Here is a 23,462-nt window from a genome sequence, read left to right on the forward strand (position 1 = left end):
AGATTTGTACCGAAAGCATCAATAGTCCGGGGATGCTTGAAGTGAGGAGCAGAAGCGGGACTTCCCCCCGGCCGCCCTCTTCCTGCTTCGGGTACCACCAGAACGTCTCTTGGCTGAGAGGATGCACTGATGAACCGGGATCAGAAAACAGCCCTTGCCTGCTCCCAGACGGGTGGTGTGCTGCTGCGTAGAGGTATTTTATATAAGCAACGAGTTCTGCGCATGAGCCATGATGATTCAATCCAGGTCTACCTTCGCGCCTGCACTTGGTATTTTGGGGAAGAGCTACACTGAAGGGGCCAAAAAGCCGCATGTGGCTCGCGAGCCGCGGTTTGCCGACCACGGGTAATCAATGCATGAGCAGATGCTGTCCTACGTCTGTGAGCCACTCAGAGCAGCACATCGGCGCCACCCCGGTGGCCCAGCCTCGAGCAATGCCGCCGAAGGACAGCTGCACTGGTCAGCAGGAGTGACCGGCTGGCCGGGCTGTCCTCCTGGAACCTGGATGGACTAAGGAGCTCAGCAGAGATACCTCCATCTCTGCCCCAGCAGGGCAGCTCCAGGGCATGAGGCCCAGAGCACCTTGGAGCCTCCGGTCACCCCTGAGTTGAAGAGCACCCTGAAGGGAGGAAAGAAAACTGAGGCCCACGTGGGGCTGGTCTGGGCAGGGGTGGCCCTGATGGGTGACATCATTGGCCTGAGGGAGGGGCCCTCTGAGGCGTGGTGGAGGGGACCTCCTTGCCTGGCTGTGATACGGCTTTGGACTGGAACACGCGGTGTTCCCCTGGGCAGCATGGTTCCCCGGATTCTTTGTCCGTCGGAGTCGAAGAATGAATCCACGGACGGAAGATGGCATAGCACAGGTGGAGGTTTATTGAAGAACAAGTACAGACTCCCACGTGGGGAGGGGGAAGACTCTCACAGCACAGACTCCCACATGGGGAGGGGGAAAGGGTCCCCCTTGCCTGGCTTTGGAAAAGGCAAACCCAAAAGATATTTCAGAGAAAAGACGGTAATAGTATCTCATACCTGGGGCCAGAGGGGAAGGAAGCTGGTCTGGGGCAGAGCTGCTTCCTGAGACAAGGAGTTCAGTGAACGGAGAGGGTGGAGGACCTGACCAGCTTTCTGCCCGCTTTTGGCCCTGAGCTCCCTCTCAATGAGCATAAAGTTGGCTCAGCCCTGCTGGCGGGCACTTGGCCATAGAAACCCCGAATAAAGGAGCTAGCCCTGCAGAGGGTTGCTGCCTCCCCTCCTGCCGGGAGAGAAGCACCCAGGGCCGCATCCAGAGGCTGCGTTTCACACGGGAAACAGCTATTCCCGCCCTCCCACGTTTTACACATACATCGTCCGCTTCCCACATTCGCAGCCAGTCTTCCCACACCTCCTCTGTCTGAAAGCCCTGGTGGCCCCGGAACACGTCATAGAATAAGTACTCTCTTCCCTGTCTCCTTAGATGACTCCAGTCCCCACGGATCCCTCCTTGCCACACTCCGGGTTCCTCTCCCACCGCTCATCCCCAGCCTCCTAACATCACGGAACCCCTAACCTCTATCCTATTCCTAAGCCTTTCTCTTTGGCCTTCCTCACCCGCCCTGGCTCTCACACCCCGACCTGTGACAGTGAGCCCAGGCCCATCCGATCCCACCCCCACTCCTTAGGGCAGATTCTCTTGTTTGTTGCTTGACTATCTCCCTAATTAGAGGCTAAGCTACAGGAGGGCTGGCACTTCGTCTTGGTACCTCCGACTCGTCAGAACTTAGCATGGGGTCGCACATCCTGTTGGAAGAGTGGCCAGATGAGTGACTCCTGTTCACAGTTGAGGAATTACAACCGACATGCTTCTGCCTATGTTTCAAACACACATCCATTGCATTAAAAAAGTCCCATGTACTTACCTGTTATCTATGTCTTTCACGGGTCTGTTTTCTCCTCATTATGAACCATGTTTTCCTGCGTCTTTGCATGCTGGTAATTTTTTTATTGGATGCCAGACACTGTGAAGTCTACATTGTTGGGTGCTGAGTATTTTGCATTCTTTTTTTTTAAAAATATATTTTATTGATTTTTTACAGAGAGGAAGGGAGAGAGATAGAGAGTTAGAAACATCGATGAGAGAGAAACATCGATCAGCTGCCTCCTGCACATCTCCTACTGGGGATATGCCCGCAACCAAGGTACATGCCCTTGACCGGAATCGAACCTGGGACCTTTCAGTCTGCAGGCCGATGCTCTATCCACTGAGCCAAACCAGTTTCGGCTATTTTGCATTCTTTTAAATATTTTTGAGTTTTGCTCTGAGACTCAGGGAAATTGTTGGAAGCTTAGTGGAAACGCGGGACTCTTCTGAGTCTTGCTTTAATCGTTAGGACAGAGCCTGCACCTGGGGCTGATGTGGCCCCACATCTGTATTCAATAGCCCTTTTGTGAGGAGGTTTCTCCACTTGGGCTGTTGGGAGCATGAACTATTCCCTGCTCTGTGTTATCTGCCTCCTCCTTTCTGGGGGCTCCTTCGCAGTCTTGGGTGACTTTCTCACATGTATGCATTGGTTAGCAGTGGCTGAAGACTCAAGAGTACCCTCCTCAGAGCTCCAGAGAGAGCGCTCTCTCTGTTGTTTATCTCTATATCTATCCCCCCCCCCTTAAATATATTTTTGTTGGTCTCAGAGAGGAAGGGAGAGGGAGAGAGAGAGATAGAAACATCAATGATGAGAGAGAATCATTGATCGGCTGCCTCCTGCACACCCCCACTGGGGATGGAGCCTGCAACCCAGGCATGTGTCCTTGACTGGAATAGAACCTGGGACCCTTCAGTCCGCAGGCACTTTGCCAAACCAGCCAGGGCTCTCTATCTCTGTCATCCCTCTCCCCCTCCTTCTCCCCCTCCCTCTTCCCTCCTTCTCCCCTCCCCACCTCTCCTCCTCCTCTCTCTCTCTCTCTCTCTCTCTCTCTCTCTCTCTCTCTCTCTCTCCCTCGCTTCAACTCACTCACCTCTGGTACTCTCTTGCAAATTTAAGCCCCCTTGGCCTCCCTGGTCTGCCAGCTCCATTTCCTCAACCACGAGGCACCACCTGGCTGCCCTCCGGAACTGCAGTCTGGACTCTGCAGGTAGTGAGTTGGGGCCATTATAGTCACAGGGCCTCCTCATTTGACTCTCTTCTCTTGGGTATCAATGTCCTCTCCTGCCTTTTTCCCAACATCTGAAAGCCATTGTTTTATATATGTGTTGTCTAGTTTTCAGTTGGTACTAAATGCCATTGAACTGTGAGCCAGAGAGACTGCACCCGGCCCACGGGCCTCAGCCACAGAGCCAGCACCAAGCCATGGGGCGGCACCAGCTGAGAAGCAGGGGCTCTGGGCTCTGACCCCCACTCACCCACTGAAGAGGAGTCACTGAGTACTGACTCGTGCTGGGGATCCGTGAGCGAAAGACAGACAGGTCCCTGTTGTCAGGGAGCTTTAAGCCCTGTGGGTGGGGGGGCTGCAGGCCACAGGATATAAGCAAATAAAGATGATACATCAGACAGTGATGAAGAAAATAAAACAGTCATGGGTTAGAGGGTAACTAGGGGTACCTCTAGTTGGGGTGATCAGGGAAAGCCCCCCAAGGAGGGGACTTTTGTCACTAACTAGCCACATATCAACAGGCCAGGGCCTCCCCTTTGCTTCAGTTCCCTGATTATGTAAATGAGGGTGTGGATTAGAGGGGCCTATGGGGCCTGCCCAGCTTTGAAATTCGGGGACCCCTCTTCTCCTGCATGACCCTTCCAGCCGGCCCTGAGAAGAGGGAAATAAGCCCCTGGAAAGGAGAGAACAGGAGCAGCGGACAAGCACTTTTATTCTGCGAGCTTCATTTCCAGGCGCCATTCCTCTCCCTCTCCGTTCGTGCTCCCTGCCCGCAGCCCCCACCCGCCGCTGCCTAAGGGTTGGCCCACCCCCCGCAGGCTCTGCACCAGGAGCCGGGGCCTGGAGTGCCGGGAGCCTCACTGAGACACGACCCGGCAGTTGTTTCCCGGTGGGAGTGGGAGTTTCAGCCCCAATCCTGCAGCACCCCAGGCGCCCACACTGCGGAGCTCCTGAGCCATCCATAGCTCTCTGGGTGCTGCCATGTCCTTAGACCGCAGGGTGGGTGGCTCCCTGGAGACACAGCTCATGCCGATGCTGCCTACGGGTCAGCCGGGCATCAGGGTGATGGCCGAGAGACTGGAACTGGCCCTCACGATGCCCTGCATTCCACTGCCCTGCCTTAGCTCCAGCCTCCCGCCTGGCCTGCCCTTGGCGTTCCTGTGGCGGGGGGGCGGGGGGGGGTGTAGGCTGGGAAATAGCTGGAAATGACTATTATTCCCCCTGTTCCACCCATGTGAGCCCTTGCACTACCTGGTGCTACTTCATGTCTGTGAGTGAGCAGCAGCCCTTGTCCGGCCCCAGCTCCCTGGCCCCGCCCGGCCTGACAGCAGCTCCAGCGCCCACAGCAAAGTGGCCCCAGCTCCCGGCAGCCTCCCGGACACCAGCCCTAAAGAAACAGTCTCCTCCATTGAAATCAAAGTCACTAGCTGCTCCCAGCAGGTCACTGCTGAAGCCAGGGTGAGTGAGGGGCGGCCGTCATCTGTCGTTCGTTCTTACTGGACGCTCACTGGAAACCTGAAAGGAGACAGGATGCTCTTGGTTAGGCTGTGCAGGGGCACCGACTTCTCCGGGATTGAACGGCGAGGGGGCCTCGGGCAGTGCCCCTCTCAGTGCCCGGCTCCCGGGGCTTCAGCTACTCCCCAGGCTCGGAAGGAAGAAGCCCTCTTTGCCCTGGGCCAGAACCAACACTCACGCTCCGACCCCTGGGCTCTCACGGGCTCTCCTACTTCATTCAAGAGTCTCTCCTTGCTCTTTGCTCCAGGTATTGGGTAGGCTCCGGCCGGCCCCTCTGACCACACGGCCCCGCCTGTCAGCCCCTGGGTTCTAGCCAGGATGGTCCCCTATCTGTGTGCCCGTGACTTTGGGAAAATCGTGTTAGTTCTCTGGGCCTCACTCTCCTCCTTTCCTAATACCTGGGAAAGCACGGGACTGGCGTGGCTCCTGGCTTCTCGAGGTCCAGGGACCAGCAGCCTGAGCATCCCTGGGAGCTCGCCAAGAAGCGCAGAACCTTGGGCCCCACCCAGACTCACTGGACCAGAATCCATGTTTCAACGAAGCCCCTAGACTCAGTGGCACATTCAAGTGCGAGGGGAACTGGTACCAGCCACATGCCGTTAGTTAATCTGCCTGAGGGTTCGCTATCACCACAGGAGCAAAAGGGAACTTCTGAAGATTCTTGGGCGGAGTAATGAACACAGTGTTTAGCAAAACCTGCAGCAGGCGGAGAGATTGGGGGGTGAGGCAGCGGCAGCGGAGGCGCGGCCTGGGGACCTGCAGTGGGTGGGGAGGGGGTGTGGCCTGTTTGATGCTGCTGAGGAAGAATCCGTGCTTCTCCGTGACACACTGGACGTGGGAGAAGCTGGGAGGACGTGGTGGAAAACAATTCAGGGCGAGAGCCCTCGGTCCCTCGGGTCTAATTCTGTGTGCAGCACCGGGCTGCCTCACTGTTCACCCAGCTGGTCTCTATGTTTAAAGCAGCCCCAGCTGTCCTCACTGAAGGAAGGAGGACCGGCAGGCACACCCGAGTCCACCCAGGTGACGTGTTCCAGTCGCTCTGCACCTGGTTCCCAGCTCTGCTGCGCGTTGGGAACCGATGCCCAGGCCACTCCTGGGGCAGCTTAAATCAGAGTCTCCGGGGTGGGCCAGGTGACTCCCATGGGCCAACAGTGCTGAGACCCACTGCTTTCCTCTCTGTTCCAAGGACTGGCGGGGGCAGGTACGGGGCCCACCCACGGGCGGCTGCTGGCCGGGTCAGCGGTCTGATGCTTCCTCTGCACACTGACAAGCAGGGGGCCAGGAGCGGCGGCTGAGCCAGCTCCCCCCCAGGACTGTCACTGCCCCACAGATAGGGCTGTGATGACGAGGGTGGGGCCGTGGAGAAGAAACGCCGCAGGCTGGCTCAGGGGGCACGGACTCCAAGACGGTTCTGCACAAAGACAGACCACAGCCCCAGGGAAAGGCACCATGTGCAGGGCATGGTTTACTGTGTGAGCCCAGTTAGATGGAGCTGTCCCTCTATATTAGACTTTGTGGCTGTGGGGTCCCGGAATGGAGGGCGCTGCTACAGATAAACCTCTGAAAACGCCGCACCTCGCCCTGCGGACCAGGTCTCAGCACACAGGCCACCCCTGCTCAGGTCTCTGCGACCATGGACATTATTCAGGAGACGCTGCCCACGGGGCAAAGGTGGAATCGGACCCTGACCGGTGAGAGGGAGGCTGCTGAGGTTACATGGGGCGGAGATGGCTCTTGTGTTTCGGTCTCTTTCCTAAAGTTCCATGTTCTTGCTTTTCCCCGGGGAAGGTTCCAGAGCAAAGGGGAGAGGGAGCTGGAGGTTCCCCTGGGTGGAGACGGTGGGGCGGGCGGTGGGAACACGGAGGCACTCAGACCGAGCCCTTCCAGGCACCAGCGGGGGTCACACCACGGCTCCTGTCCAGAGGGAAACACTTCCAAACTCAGGGGTTAAGGAAGGTGGAAAACACACTCTAGAAAGGATTTAACCTCATCTCCGTGGACTGTAAAGCCATCCTTGGTAGTTAGAAGCAGCAGATCTGACACTGCGGTGACTAACGCCTCCTCCGGGGAATGTGTATCTGTCCGCCGGTGCCCCGGGCGGGGATTGAAACGTCCCACAGCCTCCCGTGGATCCTAAATCAAATCGATTCGCCGGCCCTTGCTGAGGTCTGAGAGCCCAAGGGAGACTTACGTTAAATCACCCTCTCTGGGCCCTCGCTCCCGGCGACAGTCACAAATCCCCCATAATGAGCGCTCTGAAAAGCCCAGACAGACGGGCCCCTAGATCGAGGGCAGAGGGAGCCGGGGAGAGGGACGTGTTTGCTTTGGCCGGGGAAGGGGCCTGCGCCTGGCCTGCGTGTTTGCCTGGCAGGGAGGCTGATAAGTGGGCTGCGTAGCAAGTGCTGTGCGGTGGGACCTGGGCCATCTGTCCACAGAGGCGGCACCTGCTGGCCGGTCGGCCGACCCGGCAGGAGAGGGGCCTTTGTCATCCTGTCTCAGCCTCCTCCGGGCCCATGGTTGTTTTTCTTCCCTGAAGAATGAAAACTGAACCCTCGAACTTATGTGTTTTGATGAATGACTTCCAGGCTGCTGTTTGCTCAGAGAACAAAGCTCCCGGCTGCAGGGCGGGTGGAGGCCCAGAGGCCAGCAGGGCCCAGGGGAGGGCGCAGAAAACCACTGCTCGCTGGGCAAGCGATTCGACGTCTGCGTGCCTCAGTTTCCTCACCTGTCAAAGGGCTTCGTATGCCTCACGGGAGTGCTGAAAGCCTCGGATGGAATAACATACATAGAGTGCGGAACCGGTAACGCGCCGCACACATTTTAGCCAGAGTTTCGCCTGCAGCCCAGCTGCCGCGCCGCCTGGGCATCGAGCCGCAGGGAGACGCCACCCTGACCCCGGCCGTGGGCAAGGCTCTTCTCTTCCCAGAGGGTTGGAGGCAGAGCCTCTGTCATGTGTACAAAAGCCGAGGAAACGTGACTTAAAACATTGTTTCTCACTCCAGGACTTCTTGACGGAAGAAATGACAGTTGAATTTTTACGAATTGTCCCCGGGGAGAGACCTCCCTGCCCCCAAACCCCGTCTCTTTCTCCATTAATTGCCCAGACTCCGCATCCCGCACCTCCTCAGAGAATTTCCCCTGCAGTCTGGTCCTCTGGTCCATGTCGTCAATTTCCTTTGTTCATTCGTCACCACTTCAATCACCGTCTCTGCTTTCTCCCCTCCCCTCCCTCCTCCACCACTGCAATCACCGGGCTTTCGCTCTCCCAGCCCAGCCCAGAAGGGCGCTGGGCCAGGGCCACCGAGGCCAGGGCCACCTGGACACACCCTGGCCAGTGGTCCGCGTGCTGCGCCTGCTGACTCGCAGCAGCACTGGGCTCCACGGCCGTCCCCCTTGGAGCCCGCTCTCCTGCGACCTGCCTGAGGCGTCGCTCACTCAGCCACCAGCTTGCCTCCCCGTGAGCCTTCTCAGTGTCTCTGGCTGCACCTCTAAATGTCGCCACGCCTAAGGATCTGTTGTCAGCAACGAGGGATTTTACGCTGTGCAGTGCCCCGCTTTCCACACCTCCCAGACCTCCCTTGGGCTCCAGCTTCAAGTGCAGCCGCCTTCTCATCTCCTCTGGGCACCCCCCCCCCCTGAACTCCGAATGGGCCAACCGGAGCTCCGAGTCCTCCAGACGCCCCTGCCTCTCTCCCTGGGAAAATGGCACCACCATCCCATCCCATTGGCTGCTCAGATCAGAAGCCTGGGACCCCCAGGCTCCCCTCCCTCTCTCCCACCTACATCCAGGCCTCTGTGAGTCCAGGTTGCCCTCACCCTGGCCTGGACCTTCCCAGGCGCCTGACAATGGCTCCTCCTGGCCCTCTAACCCAAGCTACGCACGACAGCCAGAGTGACTTTCCAAAGCAGCAGGCACATCCGCCCGCCTCGGGGCACATCCTCAGAGAGCTCCCCCTGCACCTGCGATAGAAGCCAGGCCCCACAGGGACCCTGGACCTGACCTTGCTGCCTCGCTCACCCTCCAGCCACCCGTGGCCAAGCCAACCTCCTTCCTTTCAGTGCTCTTCATTTCTGCTTCTCCACTGGGCAGGCTCACTCCAGAGCACCATGCTGCTCCCTTCTCACTGTTCAGCTGTGAGGGTAAAGCTCTTCCCGCAGGGAGCCTCCCCACCACCCTCCCAGCAAAGCTCAGCCTCCCCGTTACTCTCTGCAACATTGCGTATTTGGCTGGTTCGCTGCACTCATCTGCACCTCACAGGGTCTAGGTGCTAGTTGGCGTGCTCATCCGTCTCCTCCCTCTTCCTGGAATGTCGAGGGCACTCTGTCTTTTTAAAAATATATATATTTGTATTGATTTCAGAGAGGAAGGGAGAGGGAAAGAGACCTAGAAATATCAATGATGAGAGAGAACCGTCAATCGGCTGCCTCCTGCATGCCCCATACTGGGGATGGAGCCCGAAACCCGGGCATGTGCCCTTGACCAGAATCAAACCTGGGACCTTTCAGTCCACAGTCTGATGCTCTACCCACTGAGCTAAGTCAGTTAGGGCGAGGGCCCTCTGTCTCGTTCACTGCCAGGGCCCAGCCCTGGTACAGTGCCTGGCACACAGGAGATGCCCAATAACTACCGTGTTCATTCACCGACCGGCTGTGCAAACTATTCAGTGTCCGATACATGTCGTTAGAGTATATGGGGAGTAGATGGGGCCTCGGAGATCACCGAATCCAAATTCAATTTTTCCTTCTTCTCTTTAGACAAGGAGACGGAGGCTGAGAGGAAGCTAGCGGTGAGGTCACGGTGCCCCAGCAGGTTGCTGGCAGCGCGGACTCTCAGGTCTCAGACAGGCCCTGGCCAGGTGCCCATGGTGCTGACCCTACCAGTGAAGACGGGACATACGTGGGCTGGCATCCCGGTGAGCACAGCACGGCAAAGGCCACCCTTTCCTCGGGGTGCTGGCCCTCAGGGCCGGTGTCAGTCATGATGCGCCCCAGGTCTGCCTCTCATCCACCACGGAGCCCGCTGACGTGGAAGCGACCCTAAGCCTGCCTGGTGTGGTCTCAGGAGAGGGAGGCGGGAGGAGGCCTGTCCACAGCAGCTCTGCGAGGAAGGCGGGAAGGGCCTGCTCTTTCCCTCCCTGTTGTCTGACCGGCCACACATGTTTCTCCATAAATTCCATGGCCCCAGGCCTGGGCCTCCAAGTCTGCTTACACGGACACCTCATTGGCGAGGCCACACCTGCAGGAGAACTGGTGTTTCCAGCCAGGGACTCCACAGGCCAGGCCTTCACTCAGCCCTCCTGTGTGGCGAGGACCCAGCCAGGGAGCGCTGGCTTTGGGGACAGGGGACAAAGGGAGCTGACCACCTGGAAGAGGAGAGAGGCTTTGCCAAGCCGGGCAGGAGCAGCCGGGCTACCCACCCTCCGGCCTGTCTGGGGGCTTCTGATGCTGCCGCGTGGGGCTTTCTCCAGGAGGATGCAGAGGCCCGGCACGCGGACGTGAGCGCCAGGCCAGTCCCATGGCCTCAGGACCGTGCAGGGCGCTTCCTGCTTCCCTCGGGCCTCGGTGCTTGCTCCAGCCTCCCCCTGGGGAGCAGAGCGGGGTGGGGGGCCCCCGTGGCCCTGGAGGAAGGGGCACTTACATTTCTTCTGCAGAACGTTCTGTCTGGCCTTGATGAATGCCAGGATGTCGGAATCCGTCTGGCTGTCTCCGGTGAGGGGGACGGAAGAGGCCCGCTTCTCGGGGATGCTGGGGACAACCACAGGTCACACTTTACTGCCCCTTATGTTTGGACTCAGCGCTTACCTCTCCCAAGTGCTTTTCCATTTTCAATGACTCCATGTTACCCAGGAGGCCATGAGGACCAATCGCCTCCTCCTCCCTCCCTCCCCCTTATCTGTGCAGCAGCCACAGCAAACCTTTGCATGCAATTGTGTCATGTCCTCACCACCTTCTCCACCCTTCGTCACCCCCCCTCTACCTCGTTCCCCAGCTTACCCGAACAAAGCCTATTGACCTGGGACCTAGCTCCTCCAGCACCCAATAGGTGTCATGTGCCTTAGGCTGTCTCCCCAGTGTGTCCCATCCCCACCACAGCTTAGCCAGTTGTCCCTGAGGCAGAGATAACTATTCTCCCCTCTCTCCTTAAAAACAGAGCCATAATATTTAGCCAAGTAAGCTGCACAGCTAAAAACTACATCTCCCAGGTTCCTTTGCAGCGATGCGGCCAGGTGACCAGGTCCTGGCCAATGAGATTTGTAAGAAGTACTGGAAATCCTCTTAGGAGGGAAGGGAGGGACATATGTGGCCTTCTCCCTCCTCTTTCTCCCTCCAACATCTCCATATAAAATCTCCCTTAAGAAAATTCAGAGCAATGTGCTCTCCTGGCTTTGCCAAGCTGCCACCCTCACACCTGCCCCTCCACAGCAGGTGACAGTCCCCACTCCCTCCTGTATGTAATAAGGTGTTCATTATCACAAGTCGTCTTTTGTCAGCATTCCAGCTGCAGCTCAGCCAGGAGTGCTAAGGCAGAGTCACAGCAGGGGGCAGGGAGCTGGAGGGGGGGGGGGCTGTCCGTCCTCTCTGGGGACAGGGAGGAGACTGTGGAGTTCACCCTGGGACACCTTGGGAGGAAAGTGGCACCTGCCAGACGAAGAAGGGCGTGCGGGCCTTCTACTCAGAGGGCACAGAGCGGGCGCTGGGAGAGGCCTGGTCCACTGTGTTCAGGTGCCAGGGAGAGGCCTGGAATGAGTGGCTCACAGGCTTGTCCACTCTGTCCTCCCTGCCTGGGGGCTTTACGGGGGCTCTCGGCCCATGTTGGGACGGTCCCTGGGCTGGCTCTTCTTTCCTTTAATGGCCCCACATACATCTGTTCACAGGAGACAGGAAGCATGCATACAGGGCCCCAGCGACCCTGGGGGATTCGGGAGCCAGAGCGGCGGCCAGCCCTGGGCTCTGTGTGCAGCCACTGGACAGGGGCCCCTCAGGCTGTGGGGGAGGCAGACTGATGATTTCCACCCAATTTGCCTACGGGGGGGCAGTGACAGGCATGAGAGGGGAAGACCACAGACCTGTCGTCCAGGGAGGCACGAGTGCCCGTCTCCTCTGGGCTGGGCAGGATGGGGCGAGGCGAGGGCAGGATTTTCCTGGTATACACAGCCCTGTAAAGACCAAACCCACAGATGAGAAAGTATGGGAGGAGGTTTGCCAGGGAGAAACAAACTCAGGGTCTGTGGTTAGGAGCTGTATGGACCGAATCTTTGTGTCCCCTCACCATTCATACATTGAAGCCCTCACCCTCAGTATGCTGCTGTTTGCAATGGGGCCTTTGGGAGGTTTGGATGAAATGATGAGGGTGGGGAGACCAGAGCTCTTGCTATCATGTGAAGACACAGCAAGGAACCGGGCTCTCCCAGACTCTGATTCAGCCTCCAGACTGAGAAATAAATGCATTTCTGTGGGGTGTTTGGTGAGGGCAGCCCGAGCGGACTAGGCCAGGAGCCAAGAACCCTGTCGTGAACATCCTAGTCAGGTCAGGCTTCCAGAACGGCAAACCACAGTCTAGGGCAGTGATGGCGAACCTTTTGAGCTCGGCGTGTCAGCATTTTGAAAAACCCTAACTTAACTCTGGTGCCGTGTCACATATAGAAATTTTTTGATATTTGCAACCATAGTAAAACAAAGACTTACATTTTTGATATTTATTTTATATACTTAAATGCCATTTAACAAAGAAAAATCAACCCAAAAAATGAGTTCGCGTGTCACCTCTGACACGCGTGTCATAGGTTCGCCATCACTGGTCTAGGGGGTGGGAGTGGGGAGAGACTTAAGCAACAGGGAGTTACTTCTCAGTTCTGGAGGCTGGGAGTCGGAGTTCAGGGTGCCAGCGCATCGGGTTTCTGTGAAAGCCTTCTTCACTGTGTCCTCACGTGGGGCAAAGAGAGTGAGCGAGCTTTCTGGCCTCTTATCAGGGCACTGATCTCACTCACGAGGCCTGTACCCTCAGGGCCTAATCACCTCCAAAGATCCCACCTCCAAGTACCATCACATTGGGGTTAGGTTTCAACATACCAGTTTGGGAGGCACATTCGTCTGTAACATCCCACCCCTGATGCCCCCAAATTCATGTCCTCATTCCATCCTCCCCGCCCCCCCCCCCCGCCACACCCCCCCTTCCTAGCTTGTTCCAGCATCAACACTAAGCCTAAAGTCCAAAGTCTCATCTGAATAGCATTTAATCAGCTCTGGGTGAGACGCAAGGTATTCTTGATTCATTTCATCCTGAGGCAAAATTGCCCTCCAGCTGTGCGGGGACAGGCTCAGCATAGGCCAGTGGTCGGCAAACTCATTAGTCAACAGAGCCAAATATCAACAGTACAAGATTGAAATTTCTTTTGAGAGCCATTTTTAAAACGTAAATTATATAGGTAGGTACATTGTTATTGACTTAATTAGGGTACTCCTAAGGTTTAGGAAGAGCCACACTCAAGGGGCCAAAGAGCCGCATGTGGCTCTCGAGCCGCAGTTTGCCGACCACGGGCATAGACCTTCCCCTCGCAAAAAGGAGGACAGGAAATAAGGAAAGTAATGGGTCCCAAGGGAGTCTAAATCCTCGCAAGGCCAACACCAGGAGATCTTAAGGCTCAACCATCATCCTCTTCGGCTTGGTGATCTGCCCTTTGGTCCCAGTGGGGTGATCAGCCAGGCCCTGCTGGGCAGGGGTCATGCCCTCACGGTTCTGCTGCGTGTCCCCCAGCGTTGGCCTGTGGAAAGCAAGCCCGTGGGCACCTCCTTTTGAAACAGGGGGGCAGCCCTGAGGCTCCGAATAGCCTCTGGGGTCATTCTTCTCTTGCTGGAAGAACGGTGGTGTTCCCGGCAGAGTAGCGCTGTGGTTCCATCCCGTAAAATCCAGGAAGTCCGGCAGCCTGCCTCGTCCCGTCCCCGCTCCTCCTCCTCAGCTCACCCTGTCAGTGCTCCTGGTGGGGCGGCCGATCCCGTCCCCGGTTCACGCCCACACTCATCTCCTTGTGGTCGCTCGGCCGCACCCTGGGGTTCTCTTCTGGAGACACTTGCTTAGTTTTTGCAGCTTGGACAGGCGGAGGAGTCTCCAAATCTGTACATTCTAGTCATTTTTGCTTAATAAGGTCGCCTTCAAGTCACGACTCTCTTACATTTCACTTTAAGCAGTCAGGAGGGGCCAAGCCATTCCGTCCACACTTTGCTTAGAAATCTCCTTGGCTAACACCAGGTTCATCACCTGTAAACTGGACCTTCCACAAATACTGGAACATGAACACAGCTCAGCCGAGTTCCTTGCCACCGTATTACAGGGACTGCCTGTCCTTCAAATAGCACGCTCCTCATTTCTGCCCGAGACCTCAGAGTGGCCTTTACCACCTAATTTCTACCAACATTCTGGACACGATTATGTCTCTTCTCTAAAAGGCGGGAGCTTTCTCCACAGCTCTTCTCCGTCCATTATGAGCCCTCCCCAGAATTGCCTTTAAAAGTCCCTTTACGACAATCTCGGCTTCCTCTGCATCTCAAAGCTTTCCAGCCTTGCCCCATCACCTGGTTTCACAGCTGTTTCAGCATCTTTTGGTTTTTGCTGTAACAGCACCACTTCTGGTACCCATTCCTGTCTGAGTCAGGGCAGGCTGCTATCACAACGTGCCGCAGACCGGGTGGCTGTGGGAATTCGTCTCTCACGGTTCTGGAGGCTGGAAGCCTGAGGTCTGGGTGCCAGCAGGGCCGGGTTCTGGTGAGAGCCCTCTCTGGGTTTCAGACTGCTGACTTCTGTTGTGTCTCTCCCTGGGAAGGGAGTGAGCGGGCTCTCTGGCCTCCTCTTATAAGGGCACTAATCTCATTCATGAGGGCTCCACCCTCATGATCTAATCACCTCCCAAAGATCACCCCCCATCTCCAAATACCATCACATTGAGGTTAGAGTTTCAACATATGAATTTCTGGGGGACACAAACATTCAGTCCATGACGATGGCTTATACATTAATTTTCATATTGGAGCATTGCATGTACTGGATATGCAAGTTGAACAAAAATAATAAAGATCACAAATGTCATTCATAGACACGGTCTGCACACCAGGTCCTGGCAGTGTGCTCTGCAATAGCCTCATTATCCCCATTATATACACGAGAAAACTGAGGCTTAGAGAAGTTTAAAAAATTCTAAAAGTTACCCAGCTGGTCAGTGGCCGAATCTGGACCCAATCATGACTCTCGAAGCCTCCGGAATCCATGCTCTCGGCCACGATGCTTTATTAACTGGGCCCCCCTCTGGTGTTCTGGGGGAGCACACTGGAGACACGTGGCGTTTCCCTGGCCACACCAACTGCCCTTAGGAGGCCCCAGCTGACCAACACTGTGCTTCCTGAGTGAGGCGTCAGATCCAACAGCTCACGCACACGCAATTTTGCCCATTTTACTAGGCTGCCTGGTATACTGGCCTGGCCTTGGATTCTTGGTTGCAAATAGCAGATCGCAGGAGCACCCCCTGGGAGGTAAAGGGCCAGCGGCCAAAGCCGTCCCCATGCCAGGGTCAGGATGGGGTCCTCTCTCTCTGGCCTTGGGAGGGTCCTGCCTACACACACGTCAGAGCTGGAAGAGGCCTGAAGAGTCTCCTGGTCAGAACCCTCCTTTTACAGGGAACGCTCAGGCCGAGGCAGGCCAGGGTTCGAGACAGGTGCACCAGCTTTGCCACGTCTGCACCGAGTCCAAGGAACTCCACAGGCCTGACAACCTGCGGTCCCGCCCATGAGTGCAGCCCCGTCCTCCGTCCACCGTCCTCCGCCGCAGCCTTCAGCCTCTCCCGTCTCTCCCAGCAGCCGGGCTTCTCCCCTGGGCCTGCCTCCTCAGGTTCAGGGCGGTGGGCCAAACAGGCAGGAAAGGAAATCAGAGCCCGGGCCGCTCACTAGTATTTCCCCGCACCCCAGAGCCTCTCCACTGAGTGTGTGGGCCGGCTGGAAGGCAGCTGCAGGGCCAGAGGCAGCCACAAGGTGGCAGGCTCTGCATGCTCTTCTTTAGGGAACAGAGGCCAATTCTTTGGGCTGGAACTGGAGTTCTTGGTGCGGGGGCGGGGAGGGTGAGGAGAGAAGGAGAGAAGGGTCCAGGTCAGCTTGGAAGCTGTAGCAAACCTCACAAGACCAAGTCATTGGCACACAAATGTGTCATTGACTCAATGGTTTCCCAGCGGAGCCTGTTCTACGATTCCAGGGAGTGTTCACAGGAGCCAAACTGTGGAGGGTGGGGAGTGGATGGAAGGGGCGGAGCTGGACGGGGCCGAGCTGGACGGGGCCGGGCAGAAGGGCGTGGTGACCACACCATGGCAGAGAAGGCCCTGCAGTCCCGACGCCCAGCCCGTTGCCACAACCAGCTCAGGCAGGAGCATGGCACCATGCGGAGGCTGGGGCTGCTGGGGGGATGACTCCGCTGGTCCCTAAGCGGCCCCGGGGGCACCGATGCCATAGGCCGCTGTCTGATCCCTCATGTTACAAATTACTTTTGTCCCCTCTCCTGACCAACCAGCCTGACGCTGAATTCATTTCTCATGTTGATATTTGTTCTGGAGAGAACATACCAGCCGCCAGAACTTACTATCTTTCTTAATAAGGATTAATAAGCAATATTTATATCAATTAGACCTCCCGGTTGCCATTCAGAGCTGTGAATTTAGTGTGTGCAGCCGGCAGGCTCTGCACATCCCCTGGAGGTGATGGAATCCGGTTTCTTTCAGAGAACCTAGGAGCAGAGCGGGCCTGCCCGCTGAGTCCATCAGCAGCGGCCTCGCTGGAGCTCGGGTGCAGACAGCCGGCGGGCTTGCTCTCTCGCTCCAGGGGCTCCTCGGTGGCACTGGGACACTCATCTGTTCATAGAGCAAACAGTGCCGGAGGGACCCTGGTGCATCTGACAGAGAGAGGGAATCCCAAAGAGGGAGCTGGCTTGCCCAAGAGCCTGCTGCTGGGAAGAGCTTTGAGGACGATTCAGCATATCCTTTGGGAAAGCCTCAACTGGGGGGACTTCTTGGGGGTCAGATGGAAAGAAGAGATGGACAGAAGGAAGGGAGAGGGAGAAAGATAGAAACATCAGTGATGAGAGAGGATCATTGATCGGCTGCCTCCCGCACGCCCCCCCCCACTAGGGATGGAGCCCAAAACCTGGGCATGTGCCCTGAATGGGAATCAAACTGGTGACCTCTTGGTTCATGAGTCAATGCTCAACCACTCAGCCACACTGGCCAGGCCGGCTTTTCTGTTTTTTGTTGGAATGTGCTTTCTGGGCCAGGGCCCCATCCCAGACAGCACATCACGGTTCTAGTCGCCACATCTGCTCAGGCTCCTCGTGTCTGTGGCCGGTTCCTTGGCAGCCCTGGGGAGGACTGGCAGGGGGGTTGGGGAGGGGGGGTCCTGGAGAACACCCCTCCACGGGCCTTGCTGCTTTCCTCACGACTTGGCTGGGGTTTGGGTTATTGAGAAGAGGGCCAGAGATGGAGTGCCACCCCGTCCCATCCCATCACGGGGCTGTCTGACAGCCTCTCCCCCAACGCTCCCCAACCAGAGAGCCCCGCTGCCCTTCACCCTGTCACAGGGCTGCTCCCAGGTGGTAGAGCAAGGCCCCACCCTGCCTGGCCTCTGCTGTGGGGGGTGGGGGTGGGGGTGGAGTAGGGGTGGGGGTGGGGGGTGGAGTAGGGGGTGGGGGGGAGGTGCTGTCCGTCTGGGGCTGCAGGTGGCCGGGGCACACGGCACTGGCTGTACCGCCTGAGCTGTGTGGTTGGAGAGATGATGCCGTGAGTGGTGTGACAAGAAACCTGCCCTCCAAGGCGGTGTGTGCGGAGGCGCGTCCCTGCTGGGTCAGGCCGACATTTGGGAAATTGGCTCTGGGCCGTCCTCACGGGAGACGTGCTCACAGCGCCGCCCGCATCTGTCCTCACAGCCTTTTACCAGAGCGACTGGCAGGCTGACTACCCTCTGCCCTGCCGCCAACACCCACTCTCCCCACCACCCTGCCCTCCCACTGCCGACCCCTCTCCCTGCTCAGGCGCTGGACCAGGGCCTGTGCGGTCAAAGGCTCTCTTGTTGCCATGGCAGTGGGTCTGCAGTGTCAGAGCTGGGGAAGGACTGGGGGTGGGGGTGGGGGGCGCCCAAACAAGCCGGGAAGCCACTGCCCGGCGTCCACACGTGATTTAACAGAGTGACTGCTCCTCCCACAGAGACCTCAGAGCAGCCAAGTGGCCAGGAGGACAGTGGGGAGCCGTTTCGAGGCGCCCCAACCCTGTCAGCGAGCTCTCCTCTTACCTTTGGTTAGAGAGAAGTGGGGGCCTCTCGTGCTGGGATCCGGGCCTGGGTGGGAGCGGCTGCGTGTGGCTGGGTGAGTTCCCTGCCGGAGGGTCCACCTGTGGGCCAAGCAGCGTCGCACGGTGTTAGCCTGAGTCTGATGATGGGGAAGGGCCCTGGTTTAGCACTAGCTATGGAAGTTGGTGTCTCTGACATACGCGGGAAAAACAAACCTAGACACAGTGATGACTGTAGTGACCGGCACCTACATATCACCTGTGGACAGTGGGCACAGGCAGTGTGTGATCTGGGCTACGCTCTCCACACTGAGCACGTAGTCCTTCCTGCAGTTAGCAAACAATGTTTAAACTGGGATCTGCCTGGCCGGCGTGGCTCAGTGGTTGAGCGTCAACCTGTGAACCAGGAGGTCGAGGTTCGATTCCCGGTCAGGGCACATGCCCGGGCTACGGGCTTGATCCCCAGTGCGGGGCCTGCAGGAGGCAGCTAATCAGTGATTCTCTCTCATCATTGATGTTTCTATCTCTCTCTCCCTCTCCCTTCCTCTCTGAAATCAATGAAAATATATTAAAAAATAAAATAAAATGTGAGCTGACAGTTCTCCGAAGTCCTTTATGGTTTTGCACCCCTAGTCACAGGGAGATGCGGCCCAAGGCGGGAGGACGCCACCAAGCACCTCGTGGGGGGAACAGCTCCACCGCATGCCCCGGACCCGCATGCGTCTGCACTCGGCCTGTGGTAGGGCTCCAGCTGCAGCTCATCTGGGCCTGGGCAGAGTGCCCGTGACGCTCCCTGAGCACGAGAGCATGGGGCACTTCCCACTTGCTCCCTGTCCCCCAGGACACTGTCACGGGAGCTTCTCATCGCCTCCCACGTCCTGCTGAGGTTTAAGGCGTCTGCCTCGCCCACCCGGGTACATCGCAGGCTGTGAAACTGCTCAGAGCCAGTTCCCGGGCAACAGGGTGCCCATCATCCCTGCTGCGGTCACCTGGACCCTTTGGTTTGAGTGACATCTGTGGACAGAGGCCCCACGGAGCCCACACCTTGGCTCCCTGGCTTCCACTGCCTCTGTAAGTCATAGACTGACGGACCCTGTCAGCCGGCCCGGACACCTCCTGAGTCACAGGGGATGCCCCTCACCCCTGTTCAGCCATGGAGCCCCCTAGGGTGCTGCAGTGGCTGACGCCTCACTCTTGATGATGAACCAGGATGGGGTCTTTCCTGGGGGACAGGCAGATCCAGGGGCACCGGGGACGTGGATGGGAACCAATTATATCTTTATTTTTCCCAACTTCTACCTGAAATTTAGCATTTTTCCCAATGATAAGCATAGACAACAAACCACCAATGTATTAGGAGTACCAGCGACTTCATCACCAGTACAAATCATAGAGAGATCTTTGTATCGCATTACAGTTACAGAAATCTTGAAATATTGTGGTCATCATTTCTTTGAAATTATAGTAAGTATTGGGCCTGCCCTAGACCTTATTCATGAATGCATTTGTAAAGTGCTGTACATATTATTATATCATAACCTTGTTTTAAAAATACTTTGAGAACTGTATTTCAGTCTTATTGTTATTGTGTTGTTGTTTTTTTGTGTGTCATCATGTGTGTTTAATTTTATCTAAATACTAGGGGCCCAGTGCATGAATTTGTGCACCTTGAAAGGAACTGTGGGCTGTGAGGCTGTGGTGGGCACAGGGGCAGGTCTCAGCCCATCCTCCACGCCTCCCCCACCCGGCCCCTCCCATCATGGCCCCTGGTCCCCTGTCTGCTGGCAGACCCACTCCCACTGCCGTCGCTCCCACACGCTGATGGCACCAGCCCTGCTCTCACCCTCTGACGGCACAAAGCGATTGGGGCCACCACCAGCAGCAGGTGAGAGTGGCGGCCGCTGCCCCGATCGCCCCTCAGGAGCAGGGGGAGGTGGAGAAGCCCTCAGGGGCAATCAGGGCTGGCACTGGCACCAGCAGCGGGTATGAGCGGGGCCGGTGCCGGCAGCGGGTGCGAGCACTGGGAGGGACAGTGGCATGGGGGAGCAAAGAATTTTCAGTAATCACCAGAGGCTCACCCCGATGACAGCGACTGGCACCCTGCCTTGGTCTGGTGCCCCCGCTCACCTGCTCCACCATCCTGCCTCGGCTGATGCCTGCCATGTTCTGCGTGTGCCCCCTGGTGGTCAGTGCATGTCATAGCAACCGGTTGTTCGGTTGTTCCGCTGTTTGGTCTATTTGCATGTTAGGGTTTTATATAGATAGATTCTTCCCTATTATCGGCCCTATGGCCACTTGGTAACATGTGAGGAGCTGCTGCCTGGCTGTCAGGGCAAATAGCTTCTTGGGATCAGTTTTGTGTCAGATGGTCCCTGCGGGTCTGCCAGCTGTGCAGGTGACACAACCGCATGCAGGTCATCACTCCCTGCACCACAGCCAGGGAGCCCGAGGACAACCCGAACAGGGGCTAAGCTAATGTCCCCCCAGATTATTTTAGCTTCACTATATGATAGGGAACTTTTAAGGATTTGTTCAGCAAATATGCAAAGGTTTATCTACAAATGTGTTCCCCGTGAAATACTAGAAGTAACCTAAACATTAAGTAGTGGATTAGTTAAGGAGACTAAAACAGATCTGTGTGATGGAATGGTGCTGGCCTGTAGGACACTGGCGAAGAAATCACAACGTGGAAGAGCAGTGATGCTCTGTAATTAAGTAAACATGCCTTTGTGACACCTGGAGACCAATATGATTCCAGTTTTATACAAACATGAATATATATGCATAGACATGTGATAGGATAGTGTGATCCAACATGCGACAGGCACTAAGCAAGGAACAATGAGCCCAGATCACTTGAGTTTTTTGTTACCAAAATAAGCGCTTGCTTCACGCAGGGGCTGAGAGCATGCGGGCCTGTGTGCTGAACCCCCACTCCTCCTCCCCTGGCAGTCCCAGGGAGCTGTGTCTGTCCCTCCCCCACTGCCCTGCCCTTCCCCAGCCCCCACAGGGCCCTGCGGCCACCCATACCTGCAGGCTGCTGGCCTCCGCTGCCCACCAGGCCTCAAACTCCTTCTGCAGCTTCACCTTGGCTCTGTCCATGAGCAGCTGCAGGTGCTCGATCTCCACCTTCAGGGCCTTTAGGCGCGTGAACATGGTTTTATACCTGCAGGGGCATCAGGCAGGAGCCGTGAGAGTCTGGAAGGAGGTGGGGCTGTGGATGGGCTGTTGGCTGAGGACCTGTGCCTCCGTGGCCTCAGAGTGCTGTGCTGCTAATAGGACTGGGACCCTCATGCTGCCCACCGAGGCCAGAGTGTGCTGCCAGGTTCCCCACCCACCACAGGGAAGCAGAGCTTGGCGTTTCTGTCCCGTGGGCTCGTGGGCCTGTGTGTGAGATGAAGGTCCCGTCTCCAAGAGTGGTAACTGCCATTACTGAGCACCTGCGAGGGGCAGGCATTGCTGCAGGCCCTGGACATATACGCACTCATTGAACCCTCTGCACAGCCCTATGGATGCACACAGTTCCTCTCCACTTGGCAGAGCTGGAACCTCGGCTGGAGCGGTTAAGTAACTTGCTCTGTGACACAGAGCTCATAGGGAGAGCAGCCAGGATGGGGACCGGCTCTCTCTTCTAGGACCAGTCTTCACGGCCTCCCGTTGCGCTGGCTCACCATCATGCCCAGGCCCCAAAGTGGCACTACCTTTGTTCGTGCGCCTGGGGGTGCTGGGCAGGCCACAGAGTCAGAGGTTGTCCACCAGGAAGTAGATGAGGATTCCTCTGCAGAGACACCCTGACTTCTGAGAGGGCCCCGTGGTTGGGAGTGTGGACCAAGGGGACAGGACGGGGGCAGCACAGACACAGAGGGAGGATTGAAAGGAACTAGAAAATACACAGAGCGTGGGAGAAAGAGGACAGCAGGGGAGTGAACCCGGGGCCCGGAGGGCAGTGCAGTGCAGTGCGAGCTTTCGGAAGGAGGATGTGGCAGGAGTGACCTGCCCATCGGCTGCGTGGGATCTTGTTCTCAAGTCTCAGGAGGGTAGGGTGGCGGGGTGTGCTCGGGGTGCATGCCTAACCAGCCCGGGGGTGGCCTGTGTCACAGTGACACTTATGCTGTGTCGGTAATGGCCACATGGCTCTGTATGCTTGGGGGTGCTCACTCTGTGACTGAAACCACCTGGGGACCCTCAATGGCTGCAGGAGGGTCTGATGTTCTCAGGACGCCTTACAGATCAGGAGACAGAGGAGGGAAGTGGGCCAAGCTGCAGGTGGAAGGAAGACCCCGTGGTCATATCTCTTGGTTCCCCTAGATGGCAGCAGTAGACAGGACTGGCTGCTCCTGCAGCCTCAGCCGCAGCCTCAGCCTGGGATTGAGGGAAGGAGGTGCCAACAGCCTCCAATTCTCCCTTCCTCATACTCTTCCTGCTCCTCATTCCACCTCACCAGCCCGGTGTTCATGTACCACATCTGCCTGCTCAGAGGCAGCACCTCTCCAGCTGTTTCAGGACCCAACAGCTGGACCCACTTCCTAGAGAAGCTCCAGGCCTGGGCGGGCACGGTCTCTCTGCTGGCCCAGGGCAGCCCCCGGCCTCCGTGGAGCCCTCTGAGCTGGGGGGGTGGGGGTGGGGGGCTCTGTGGAGCCCTCTGAGCTGGGGCAGGGGGGACAAGGAGAAAGAAAGGGCACCTTCTCTTTTCCTCCTCCAGCTGTGATCGCAGCTTCTCTTCGTGCAGGTCTGGCACCGCGGGCGCGGGCATGTTCTCTGTGACACCTGGAGAAGGGAGAGCGATGCTCATGTTTACCTCAACGAGGAAGGAAGTCAAAGGGTAAGGGCGCACCCCAAGATGCAAGGGGACTCTGGGAGCTCCTCTGGGGCCTTGGGATGGGACCTGGCCGGCCCCTCCCCTGGCTGGCGACCTCTGCTCCGATGGAGGCCCCCGGAGGCTCCCGTGAGTCTGCTCAGCCAGCCGTCCTTCCACCGCCCAACATCCGTCAAGGGAGGAGAATTCTTCCTTATGTCCCACTAGTCCTTTTGCTGTTACGTTAATGCATTTCCTCTAGAATCCCCAGGGAGGATGCAAAATAGCGTCGCTCATCCTCGGATACAGAGCCCTGTGCAAACCAGGAAGACACCACTAAACCAGTCCACGTCTTTCCTGTGCCCGCCGAGGGGCCCAGTTCTCTAGCCTCCTGGTTTTGACTTCCCTCGAAAGCAGTGGTTCCCAAGTCTGATTAACCCAGCCAGTGCACCCAGAGCTGAGACCCACTCTCAGATGCCCTGCCCATGACAGGGGCGTGGCCAGGCGGCGGGGAGAGCTGTGTCCTCCACTGGGGATCAAGCCTGCAACCTGGGCATGTGCCCTGATCGGGAATCGAACCGCGACCTCCTGATTCCTAGGTCGATGCTCAACCACTGAGCCATGCTGACTGGTCAGCTTGGTTTCCTCTTACTTGAGCCTAGAGCTACCACACTAACTTCTTTCACCTCTACTTTGGATCTTTGCAAGAGCATAGCATGTCC

General features: G+C 57.3%; 1 protein-coding gene across 1 annotated transcript in view; it reads right to left on the bottom strand.

The window, feature by feature from the left end:
* LOC102431532 (kinesin-like protein KIF6) overlaps positions 1-23,462 on the bottom strand; it is a 121,120-nt gene that overhangs the window by 33,751 nt on the left and 63,907 nt on the right. Inside the window, exons 4-8 of the mRNA XM_023745453.1 lie at positions 22,628-22,712; positions 20,976-21,111; positions 17,950-18,047; positions 11,706-11,795; positions 10,277-10,383 (exon numbers count right to left, since the gene is read on the bottom strand). Coding sequence (XP_023601221.1) covers positions 10,277-10,383; positions 11,706-11,795; positions 17,950-18,047; positions 20,976-21,111; positions 22,628-22,712 — 516 coding nt within the window. The remainder of the gene's footprint in view (positions 1-10,276; positions 10,384-11,705; positions 11,796-17,949; positions 18,048-20,975; positions 21,112-22,627; positions 22,713-23,462) is intronic.

Source organism: Myotis lucifugus, unplaced genomic scaffold (genome assembly GCF_000147115.1).
Source record: "Myotis lucifugus unplaced genomic scaffold, Myoluc2.0 scaffold_545, whole genome shotgun sequence".
Taxonomy (NCBI): Eukaryota; Metazoa; Chordata; class Mammalia; order Chiroptera; family Vespertilionidae; genus Myotis; species Myotis lucifugus.